General features: G+C 41.6%; 1 protein-coding gene and 1 long non-coding RNA gene across 2 annotated transcripts in view; one reads left to right on the top strand and one right to left on the bottom strand.

The window, feature by feature from the left end:
* Nucleotides 1-1,173: 1,173 nt before the first annotated feature.
* On the bottom strand, nt 1,174-4,139 carry tmem97 (transmembrane protein 97). Its single transcript, XM_022201011.2, has 3 exons — nt 3,973-4,139; nt 3,745-3,889; nt 1,174-1,645 (listed from the first exon to the last, which is right to left on the bottom strand). Exons 1-3 carry the CDS (start codon nt 4,084-4,086, stop codon nt 1,371-1,373), a joined length of 534 nt encoding a protein of 177 aa, XP_022056703.1. The 5' UTR covers nt 4,087-4,139; the 3' UTR covers nt 1,174-1,370.
* Nucleotides 4,140-5,234: 1,095 nt separating this feature from the next.
* The window catches only part of LOC127536822 (uncharacterized), a 123,987-nt gene continuing 117,685 nt past the window's right edge, over nt 5,235-11,536 (top strand). Inside the window, exon 1 of the long non-coding RNA XR_007946021.1 lies at nt 5,235-5,535. This is a non-coding gene — a long non-coding RNA (uncharacterized LOC127536822). The remainder of the gene's footprint in view (nt 5,536-11,536) is intronic.

Raw genomic sequence — 11,536 nt, 5'->3', positions numbered from 1 at the left:
AATCATTATTATAACAGTAAACAGCTCTGCTACGTAGAGATTCACACAGTGGAGTCATTTCATGCCCAGCAGAGAATAACATCACACTGCCACTTTTTGTGTTGAGGACTCAGCTTTTCTGTTTAAAACCAAAGAATTTGATGGGGTCAGTTAAGGCATTTCTTTAACTGACTGGACTCAGCGTAAACCTAAGATGTGCTACTGCACTATATGAACATTACACTGATCACTACTACCTTCTTCAAAGTCTGAGCTCTGGCTGGAGGTAATTACACCTGATCAAAGTCTATGTCATGGTGGCTGGTTGTTACATTAATCCCTACAATCCTCCAACATGGAACTTCCTGTAAGTCTGAGTGATGCCTCAACAGACTGCTAAGATATTAAACAGTTAGAGGCGCCACCTGATGGAACAACCAGGTACTACACATAACCTACAACACCGGAAATGTACATTTTTTAATGAAACTGTATCAGATCGGCAGATTAAATAAATACTTAATGACTCAGATCGGATCGGGATGAATAAATACTTGACCTAGATGTCCCAAGTTATTAACACAGCACATTTTAAAGAACAGCAATGCGCTTAAAAAATAAAAGAGGGGAAGATGAGAATCCCTGGATAATTTGTGGAGATCCATCCCTGAAAGCAGCAGCTACTTCTGAACAGATCCGAGGGAGGAGTGACCAGCTTTCTCTGTTCTCCTCCATGCTGTTTACTTCATGACAGCTGAGAGAACCTGGTGGTGTGGAAGAAGCTGACTGCATAATTGTAACACCCCCTTTGAAATCTGGCTCAGGACTTTTGTTTTGTGTCATTACCACCCTCTCTGTCTCCTCATTTCAGGTTTACCACATTTTATTACATAAATTATCTGCATGAGAAAAGTCAAAGACAGTCGGGTAATATATCAGTATATGGGGGTGTATATATTCATATGGGAATATTTATACCTACATTTACATCCTAATTGTGGGTGTGTGTGAGTGTAAATAATTGTCTCTGTGTTGGCCACTCTACTGGATAATGGGGATGGATGGATGGATGGATGGATGGATGGATGGATGGATGGATGGATGGATGGATGGATGGATGGATGGATGGATGGATGGATGGATGGATTTTCATTCCTCTGTCTGTCAGCACATTAACCCACAGTAGTGACAAAACACATTTACCAAACAGGGATTTAATTTAAATGAAAACATTAAAAGTGCTCATTCTGGTTGAACAATGGCAGTTTTTCCCTGATAGTGAGTTATAAAGTTGTACAGCATCTCGCATAAAAGTAATTGTCACATACAACTGCTTCATTCAGAAATGTAGAAAATCAGACTTATTCAGACATCAGTAGTCTGGCAATGCTTCACTTCTTCTTCTTGGCTTTGGCTGACTTGCTTCCAGGCTTGGAGGGTGAGCTGTAGGTTGAGGACAGCAGCATGGTGAGGAGCAGCAGAACAGGCACCACGAGGTACGGAGCATATATGGACACCAGCATCCAGCGCTGCTGCTGGGTTTGGGGACCAGGGTGGGGTTTCTCAGGGAACTGGTAGAAGAGGATGTGGGCTAAGATCGGGATCAGTGTGGTGGCCACATGTGTGGAATATATAATGGCAGGAGTCCGGATCCATTTACAGCCACCTAGAAGATGAGAGATCAGCAGAGGGTGCATCAGGCTGCAGAATGCTTTTGGCAGACAGTGAAAACCCAAAACAGGAAACACAGTGAACCATGTGTCTGATTTATTACTCCACGAAGGAATGCAGCAGAATTATGTGATGATCAGCGTTGGTTTGTTCATCGGTCTGTCTGTTAGCAACATAACTAATGAACAGGCTAACGGATTTGGATGGAATTCTCAGTGAAGGTCAGAAATGACACAAGGACCAAGTGATTCGATTCTGGCAGTGATGCAGCTTATAGACTGGATCCATGGATTTGTTAAAGATTTCTGTATCATTGAGATAGTGGCACGGCGTCACTGTAACCATGACGACAAGTGAACACATGATTGTGATCTTGCTACAAATTGATCGCTGAAGACCACAAGTTGTTTACAGATTACATCCGTTGGAAATCAAACAACGACTGAGCAGCCTTGGTGGAGTACTGTGTAGGTTGATGGTTTTCTACTGACTTTGTCCAGCGCTTGGGCAGTAATACTGCCTTTTTGAATGAATATGTTAAAGTATGTACATGTTTAAGATCCCATACGAATAGCAAATCATGTTCAACCTCACAAACCCAAAGTTCAAGTAGATGCTCTCACAGATTTGAAATCACGTCTTTCAGAGTCACATAACCACACAGGCTGAGAAATTAATCTAATGCTAACCACTAATAACCAGTTCCACATTATATTAATTAACTAGGATGTGTGTGTGTGTTTGGTTTCCAGGACATTTTTGGATGTCGGGCCAAAAAGTGATTGTCTGCCATCTGCAGGAGTGTGTGCTGTTTCTTGAAACTGTTTCTATTCAATTACAGCTGCTTTTATCTGAACCCACAGTCACATGGTGCAAATACACAGAACTTTATCTTTGGTAACAGAAAAAGAACTGTAGTTCAAAAGTGTGGGGTCACTTACAAATGTCTCTAATTTTGAATGAAAAGCATTTTTTTCAGTAAAGACAACATTAAATGAATGATAAATCCAGTGTACACATTGTTAATGTGATAAATGATGATTGTAGCTGGAAACAGCTGATTTTTAATGGAATATCTCCATAGGGATACAGAGGAACATTTCCAGCAACCATCACTCCTGTGTTCTAATGCTACATTGTGTTAGCTAATGGTGTTGAAAGGCTCGTTGATGATTAGAAAACCCTTGTGCAGTTATGTTAGCACATGGATAAAAGTGGGAGTTTTCATGGAAAACATGGAATTATCTGAATGACCCCAAACTTATGAACGACAGTGTATGTTTTGTGAGACTTCAATGTTTCTTGTACCCAAACAATTGTGATCAAAAACAAGTTTGCAGTTTTTTGTATAATCAGCCATGACATTTATAACTGCATAATTAAGGATGGATTTTATTAGTAGTTATATGATCTGTATTACAACTATTCCATGGACTATTATCTTTAAAACACATGATAACCAAAGACGTTATAATGCAGAAACTCCCCAATTAAAGAATTCAGAATGGCAGTTGCGTGACACACATCCCAACAAACCAAACCAGGAAACATCCAGCTAGTCATGTTGTTGTACTGACAAGCACAGTATCTAAAAGTACTAAAACTGTGTGCAGGTACAGTAGAAATATAACGTTTGGGAAAATATTTTTACGGCAAAGTCATCAAATTTTTAAAGATTTTTATTTTTTAATGAGATTTGTCTAATGATTCTACACATTTAAATGTGTTCAGCTGAGCCATTATAGCTCTGTCATGTATGTAAATAGGGATCAAAGCCATTATCAAGATGGCTGCTGAGTGGAGACTCCAGAAGGACTTTGCCTTCTAGAATCACCTTATGAAAGAAGAAAAGTTGAACTGGTCCTTTAAAGCTAATTCAGCCAGTCAGGTTACTGGTTTGGTTATAATGTAGAGCACAAAGCAGGTAAAACATGTAGAGACGTGAGAATTATTGCACAAGAGATCATTTCCTTATGTCTGTTTGATCCAGATAACCACAGCTGTGGACGAGCATAAGCTGGCACAGCTTTACCAAGCCCCCGCGGACAGTAGACACTAGGTTTACAGAATCAAACAGGTGTTATGTTCACTGACCTTTCAGAAAAGCGTAAGCTGCTATGGGGAAGAAAGGAGTTTGAAGCAGAGCCTCGCAATAAATGAATGACTTGAACCAGGGAGGAGGGTCCAGCACCATGGGGTCTCTGAAGTCCTCTGCATACCACCTCAGCAGGTCTCTGAGCTGCAGGACACACGTCCACACTGTGAACCAAACTACAGCTACAGAAGAAGCAAGATGACAGTGTTATTAGTTACAGAACTTACCGGCTGTGGATACACATGTCCAGGCAGCAGAGCCTGCAGGTCAATAAATAAGGTGATGGGAATGTGAGAGGCGAAGTAGAAGAAAAAGATTATTTCTAACACACGCAGAGTCATTATCTCGGAGTTATTCAGCACAAATGACACAATAGAAAAGAGGTCTAAGTTCGCAGCAGTGTCACTAAACGCCTGTTCCCACGCTGGATCCTATTGGCTCTCAGAGGCAGACGGGGCGTTCCTGAACGCAGCACACTGTGGAACGTCGCTCTGCTGCTTCAATGCGCCTCGTAAATATCGCGTCCTTGTCTCTGTAGTGTCTGAGTATGTATGTGTTATAGGCCAAATTAGAATCCAGGAAGATTTTAAATCCGCCTAGGCAGAATTAGAATTTTGATTTCGCCTAGCCTAGATTGAAATTTGAAGGGTTTTGAATATGATAAGCTCTGTTAATGTAATTATTTGTTTTCCCTAACATTATGTACCTTGAAATTTGGTTTTAGATACAAGGTAAATAATTACTTTAGAAGTAATGTCAACTTTTGTCCTCAACACTTGGCAAAATAAACAGGGAAAAATTATGTTGTCAAAGTAGTTTCTGTTTTTTTTCATATACTGTATACCAAAATCCTGTTAGAGGGTTAGGATTATTCTTTCTAATATGCAGGCTATTGCTATATCAAGATTGAAATCCGTACAACAGCCATGGTAGGATTTTGATTTTGCCTAGGCGAAATCAAAATCCTAATTCTGCCGAGGCGGATTCTAAATCTGCCTGGATTCTAATTTGGCCTGTGACATATGCATACACTTAGATACACCGGATTTAACTAAGCAAACAGGTAATTATCCACTGGATAATTACTGCAGTGATTGATACTGTATGTTTCAGCTGCAACAACCTATTTAACCCTAGCTGATGCAGTGAGGAGCTTCTCATTTCTTAAATGTTGGAAGACATATCCTGTGGCCATGGAAAGGATGTTAATCTGTCTCAGAAAGGTCAAATTATTGGCCTGCATCAAACAAATAAAACAACTAAGGAGATTTCTGAAACTACTAAAATCAGGTTAAGAACTGTCCAACACATTATTAAAACCTGTAAAGATAGTGGAGAACCATCATCTTCAAGGAACTAATGTGGTCTGAACAAACTCTTAGATGATCGTAGGAAATCAACAGTAGAACTCACAGCTATGTTTAATAATGAAAGTAAGAACATTTCCACATGAAGGGAACTCAAAGGATTGGGACTAAACAGCTGTAGCTCTAAGAAAACCACTGATCAGTGAGGCTAATCAGAAAAGGGGATTCAGTTTGCTAGGTAGCATAAAGATTGGACTCTGGAGCAATGGAAGGTCATGTGGTCTGATGAGCCCAGATTTACCGTGTTCCAGAGTGATGGGGGCATCAGGGTAAGAAGAGGGGCAGAAGAAGTAATGAACTCATCATGTCTAGTTCCTACCAGTCTGTGGGGGTTAGGGTTATGATCTGGGGTTGGTCAGGTTCACCAATGTTATGTTCCCAAAGAATGAGGTCAGCTGATACCTGAAGATACTGAATGACCAGGTCTTTCTATCAGTGGAGGTTTTCTCAGACGTGGAACGGCTGTGTATGATCTAGAGCTGTAATTTGTGTTCTACTGATAACATATGTTTCTGGTATGCTTTATATGTCTACTGGTTTATAAATAAATAAATACAAAAAAGCTTTAAAAAAATCACCAACCAAACACAAAAGCTAGAATTTCAATATTAAAATGAGCAATGAACAAAAATCGTAATTAAAAAATAGAAGAAAATTCTTTTAGAAAGTAAACATATACAGTGCAGTACAAAGTTTTTGTGTTGCACAAAAATAATCACATCACACACAAATTGATTTTTTTATCTATATATTTTATCAGAAATATGTTTCTTTTTAAATGAATGTTTTTTAACACTTCCAAACAGGAACATGTACAGTCAGTACATCCGCTTTTGTGTTGCATTTAAGTCTTTTTTTTTTTGCCAGGAATTCTTTTTCTCCTCTCTGTTGGGTTGTTTATGTGAAATACATCTTAACAAGTGTAAGATGTGTCTTCTTACACTTGCTATAATTCAGACAGCTTTTGAAAGGCAGGTCCAGGTAACAGCAGCCTAGCCCTTACAGCCAGATGGACATGTGCCAAAATGTACACCTCTTGTTTTTCCGTTGAATTCTTCTCATGGTATTTACTGCAGGGAGGTACAGCACATATGAAATAAAGCTAATTAACCTTCCAACCAAGCTGGTTGCTTGTCATTCAGAAGAGTGCTGGTGAAAAATGTTTACATCAAATTTAGTTCCAACCTGCTTCTCTACACGCATTACTCTGGTTTGAATTATTCATCAGCTCATAAGTGATATGTTAATATCTATGTAATACATGTTATTTGTCTGATTTATGGGCTGCACAGCTGTGGTTAGCACTGCCACCTAGCATAGGGTGACCATATTCTGTTTCTCTGAAAAGAGGACACACTTCCAGCTCACGCGCGAAAAATTTTCAGTCCCCCCCCCCCCCCCCCCCCCCACACACACACACACATTTTTAAGGGGTTTTCCATGGGCCAGGGGGCTTTCTGTGCTTCAAACTCAGTTAAACAGATATTCTGAATTCCCCAGAAAAGAACACTTTACCTGGGTATACAGAAAGATAGCCCAAAACACTCACAGACAGTTGCTTTATAAATTCTCCTAAACAATACAATCAGTCACATACAAATATGGCATGCTCTAGTCTTTAATAGTTATTGACTCAAGTTGTGTAGGAACACATGTATTCAGATGTTTAACAAAATAAGAAATAATCATCTCTCTTAAGTCTGACACTTACACCTTAGTTAGGAAAAGTGAGGTAGAGTACCATTCTTCAAAATAACCTTCCAATTATCAATTATGTAAAAATAGAAATAATGCCCCAAAATATTGAACAAAAAGAAAAAAGAGAGGTAGTCTATTCTTCAATGTTCAGTTAGCCCATTCTTCAAAATAATGTGTCTAATGGCAAATGAAAAAAATATATAGAAATAATGGCTCAAGTCAACAGTCCTTTTTTCCCCTTCTTTTTCCTTTTCTTATTAGCCACAGAGCCATAAGTCCCAGCTTTGCAGACTGTACATTCTGCCTCCCATTTGACACGACCCGGACGAAAACAGGGGTACTTTTTTCGCATTTCATCAGTGTTGTGTTCATGTGAAATAACTTTGCAGTATTACAGGCTGTTCATAAAAGAGTCCTACAGAGGGCGCTATCCCCAAGCTGTAGCAGGATAGGACCTAGAGCATGAGAGAAGAAGTGAAGACACATGCTAATGAATAAAGCTACATCCTGCCTGTTCCATTCTACTGTGTGGTGAATGTCTAATACCCACACACAACAAAGTGGCGACGAGGCAAGTAGTGAGGAAGAGATGGCTCTACTTTCCTTACAACCTCCTGCGGTTTTCCTGGAGTGCCCGGGTGAACCAAAGATCGCTTTTGAAGCGTGGAAAAAGTTGTACGACAACTATTTGCTTGCTATCGGGGGAAATGGCTTTTCCGCCGAGAGGAAGAGAGCCTTGATTATTCACTGCTTGGGAACAGAAGGACAACGAATCTACAGCACTTTGCCACTCGATAGTGATGACTATACAGGGACTGTGAGTGCTTTGGAAAAATACTTTTCTCCAAAAGTGAATGTTGTTGCCGAGAGGTACCGTTTTCGCCAGCGAGCACAAGCGGTGGGTGAGTCTACAGATCACTATGTTGCAGCATTACGTGAGCTCGTTAAACATTGTGGATTTGGCAACATGGAGAATGAGATGCTGCGCGACCAGATTGTAGAAAAGACTAACAATCCTCGAATACGTGAAAGACTGCTAATGGAGGAAAATCTGACTCTAGTAAAGACACTGGATATAGCTCAGCGCATTGAATCTGCCATAGCCAATGCAAAAGCCATTGCTGATACCGACACTTCAAAAGATGTTGCCGCGGTGCACGTGAGGAAAAAGAGCAATTTCAAAACAAAGCGGAGTAAGCCAAAGATGGATGGAAAAAGCAATACATGCTACCGTTGCGGGTCAGAAAACCATCTTGCAAATGATAAATCTTGTCCTGCTAAAGACTGTAAATGTAAAATGTGTGGAAAAATAGGGCATTATTCTCGAGTTTGTAAATCCTCTGCTAAGCCTGTAAATGAAGTGTCCAATAAGAGTGATGATGTGATCGTGCCTGAAATAACTGTCTTGGCTGTGAACAGTGGTATTGACATTTCTAAGCTAATGTGTACTGCTACTATTACTGCACCTACTGCTCAGGCCTGTGATATTGAGATGCTTGTTGATACAGGGTCAGGTGTGTCTATACTGCCTAGTGATGTGTACCGTAAACACTTTAGTTTGAGTAAGCTAAATGAACCCAAAGTGCAACTGGTTACATATTCTAAGGATAAACTGAATGTGTTAGGGTGTCTTAAAGCTACAATTACTTACCATAACAAGTGTGCTACTACTGACTTTTACATAGTCAAAACGGGAACAGCAATACTCGGTATGGACCTTTTTGCTGCTCTTGAGTTAGAGATAAAAGGAGGACAGTTGCTATCTGACATCTCTACAGTCAGTACAACCCTTCACCAAACCGAAGCCTCACCCAAACAAACAGTGAAAGCTCCAGTTGCGTTTGGATGCGCAAAAGACTTTGTTCACAAAGTAAAAGTGCGACCTGAAGTCAAGCCTGTGCAACAAAAGCTCCGCCGCTTACCTCTCTCAGTGCGTGATGCTGTATCAAATGAACTAAAGAACCTGGAAGAAAATGGAATTATTGAGAGGATTGACGCATCTGAGTGGGTATCCCCAATTGTGGTCACCCAGAGAAAGACCGGTGACATTCGTATGTGCGTGGACTTGAGGGAACCTAACAAAGCTGTCATTATAGATGGCCATCCTCTGCCGTTGATTGAGGACATAATGTCTGAGCTGCGTGGAGCTGTCATGTTCTCCACTCTAGACCTCAAATCTGCATATCACCAACTAAAGCTGCATGAAGATAGCAGAGGGCTAACAGCTTTTATTACACACGAAGGCCTGTACCGATATTGCAGAGTTCCATACGGACTTAGCTCCGCCCCTGCCGCCTTTCAAAAGATGATGTCAACGATCCTCAGTGGACTGGAAGGTGTTCAGTGCTACCTTGACGATGTCATTGTCTATGGAACTTCTGAAGCGGCGCACGAGGTAAATCTGAAGGCTGTGTTACGTAAAATAAACAACGCAGGCCTGAGGTTGAACATGGACAAATGCAAGTTTCGTCAAACTACTCTGAGTTTTCTTGGCTGCAAGGTCGGCTCAGACGGTCTGCTGCCAGATGACTCTCACGTAGCTGCAATCCTGAATGCTCCGCCTCCTACTGACCTTGCTGCACTGCGCTCATTCCTAGGGCTGACAACCTGGTACAATAAATTTGTGCCCAACTATGCTGATGTTGTGGAGCCCCTGAGAGTTTTATTGCGAAAGAACAGTACATTTCAATGGAACGATGAACGTCAAGTGAGTTTTGACCAAGTCAGACAGCTGATTGTCAACAGCCCTGCACTGGCGCTATTTGACCCTGCCAGGCCTACCATAGTTTCTACTGATGCTTCAGACTATGGGCTTGGGGCCGTCCTTACTCAAATGGACAACAATGGTGAAGAACGTACTGTGGCTTTTGCCTCCCGCAGTCTGTCGGACGCAGAGAGGAAGTATTCCATTGTCGAAAAGGAAGCGCTAGCATGCGTTTGGTCTGTCGAAAAATGGCGAACATGGCTCTGGGGAAGAAAATTCCTTTTGCGCACTGATCAAGCGCTAACAACACTCCTCACGACCAAAGGAAACAACCGTGCTGGCCTACGGATAGCCAGGTGGTCTGCGCGCCTGATGGAGTTTGACTACAATGTTGAATATAGAAAAGGTTCATTGAACAATGTTGCTGACTGTCTATCAAGACTTCCACTGCCAGAGACAGATCCTGCATATGCTGAAAATGTGGAGTCTGTTGCAACCATTCTCGCCGATCTAAGCACTGTTTCTGAGGATGAGTTTGAGTCCGCCTGCCATGACTGCCCGGTGCTAAAAAAGCTGTGTGCACAGATAAAAAGGGGCTGGCCGTCAAAGAAGAAAGCGGTTGATCCTGAATTACAGCCCTACTTCCTGATTAGACATGAGCTTGTGGTCATAGAGGACTGTGTCATCAGAGGTACTCATCGTTTACTCGTACCTGAGTCTATGCAGACAAGGCTCATTGATATCGCTCATGAGACACACCAAGGCATTTTTAAGACTAAACAACGCCTCAGAGAACTATATTGGTGGTACAAGATGGACTCACAAATAGAGACATTTGTTAAAAACTGTACGACTTGCCGTCTGAACGATAAAACAACAGTGACCCATGATGCCCCGCTTCATCCTGTGCCCCTGCCAGCCGCTGCCTGGGAGAAGGTTTCAGTGGACATTGTGGGCCCGTTTGAGATAGCACCTGCTGACTGTCGGTTTGCTATAACACTTGTGGATTACCATAGCAAGTGGCCTGAAGTGGCTTTCGCTCCCCGTGCTGACACCGCTACTATGATCCAGTTCCTGTCCACTGTTTTCTCTCGAGAGGGGAATCCAAAAGAGCTGGTCAGTGATAACGGACCTCAGTTTGTCTCCACTGAGTTTGCTGAGTTTCTCAAGAGAAGGGACATTACACACCTGAAATCATCTGTATACTATCCGAGAGCTAACGGGGAAGTAGAACGCTTTAACCGTGTTATTAAAGACTGTTTACAGACTGCTACAATCCAAAAACAACCATGGAAAACATTCCTGAGAACATTCCTGATGGACTACAGAGCGACACCTCATTCCACCACTGGTGTATCCCCTTCAGAACTGCTTCATGGACGCCGAATGAGAACAAAGCTGGTGATTAAAGAGATGCCTGTACCGTCCACAGACGAGCACACTATACGTGAAAGTCAAACAAAAACAAATAAAATCAAAACAATACACAGATGCTCACCGACATGCCAAAACAACAGAATTCCGGCCTGGTGACCAAGTCCGGGTTAGGAAACCTTGGAAAGTAAAGAAAGGAGAACTCAAGTTTACCAAACCAATGACTGTTCTAGCCAGAAAAAGTTCTAACAGTTACCTGCTGGATGATGGAAGAGTCTGGAACGGCTCACGCTTATCCGCATTGGCAGAGTTGAACCCAGAATCAAACTTGGACAATGTAATGAACTTTACGGAGCATGCGACTGACGAACCACTTCATCCTGAGTCTGGTTCTGCACTAAGACCTATCAGGATTAGAAACCCACCTAGTTGGACCCAGGACTTTGTCATGTCTAAATGAGGGCAAAAGAGTGTCTTATTTGTTTAACAGTCTTAGTGTAGAGTCTGAGTTACATACTAAGTACTGAACGCAATATGTAAATGTTTTGTTGATACGTTGATAGTTCATTGCATAAGAAGTATCCTTTGTTGAAAAGGGGAAGATGTTGTGTTCATGTGAAATAACTTTGCAGTATTACAGGCTGTTCA

This window comes from Acanthochromis polyacanthus, chromosome 13 (assembly GCF_021347895.1).
Source record: "Acanthochromis polyacanthus isolate Apoly-LR-REF ecotype Palm Island chromosome 13, KAUST_Apoly_ChrSc, whole genome shotgun sequence".
Classification (NCBI taxonomy): Eukaryota; Metazoa; Chordata; class Actinopteri; family Pomacentridae; genus Acanthochromis; species Acanthochromis polyacanthus.
The sequence above is the reverse complement of the archived record's forward strand: the minus strand, read 5'-3'. Positions and strand labels throughout refer to the sequence as shown.

Excerpts from the sequence above, each read along its gene's own strand:
- tmem97 (XM_022201011.2), bottom strand. The coding sequence starts at position 4,086 with ATGACTCTGCGTGTGTTAGAAATAATCTTTTTCTTCTACTTCGCCTCT. Across the intron at positions 3,890-3,972 it reads GACATGTGTATCCACAGCCG|CTCAGAGACCTGCTGAGGTG; the intron begins GTAAGTTCTGTA and ends TGTGTCCTGCAG. Across the intron at positions 1,646-3,744 it reads AGCTTACGCTTTTCTGAAAG|GTGGCTGTAAATGGATCCGG; the intron begins GTCAGTGAACAT and ends CTCATCTTCTAG.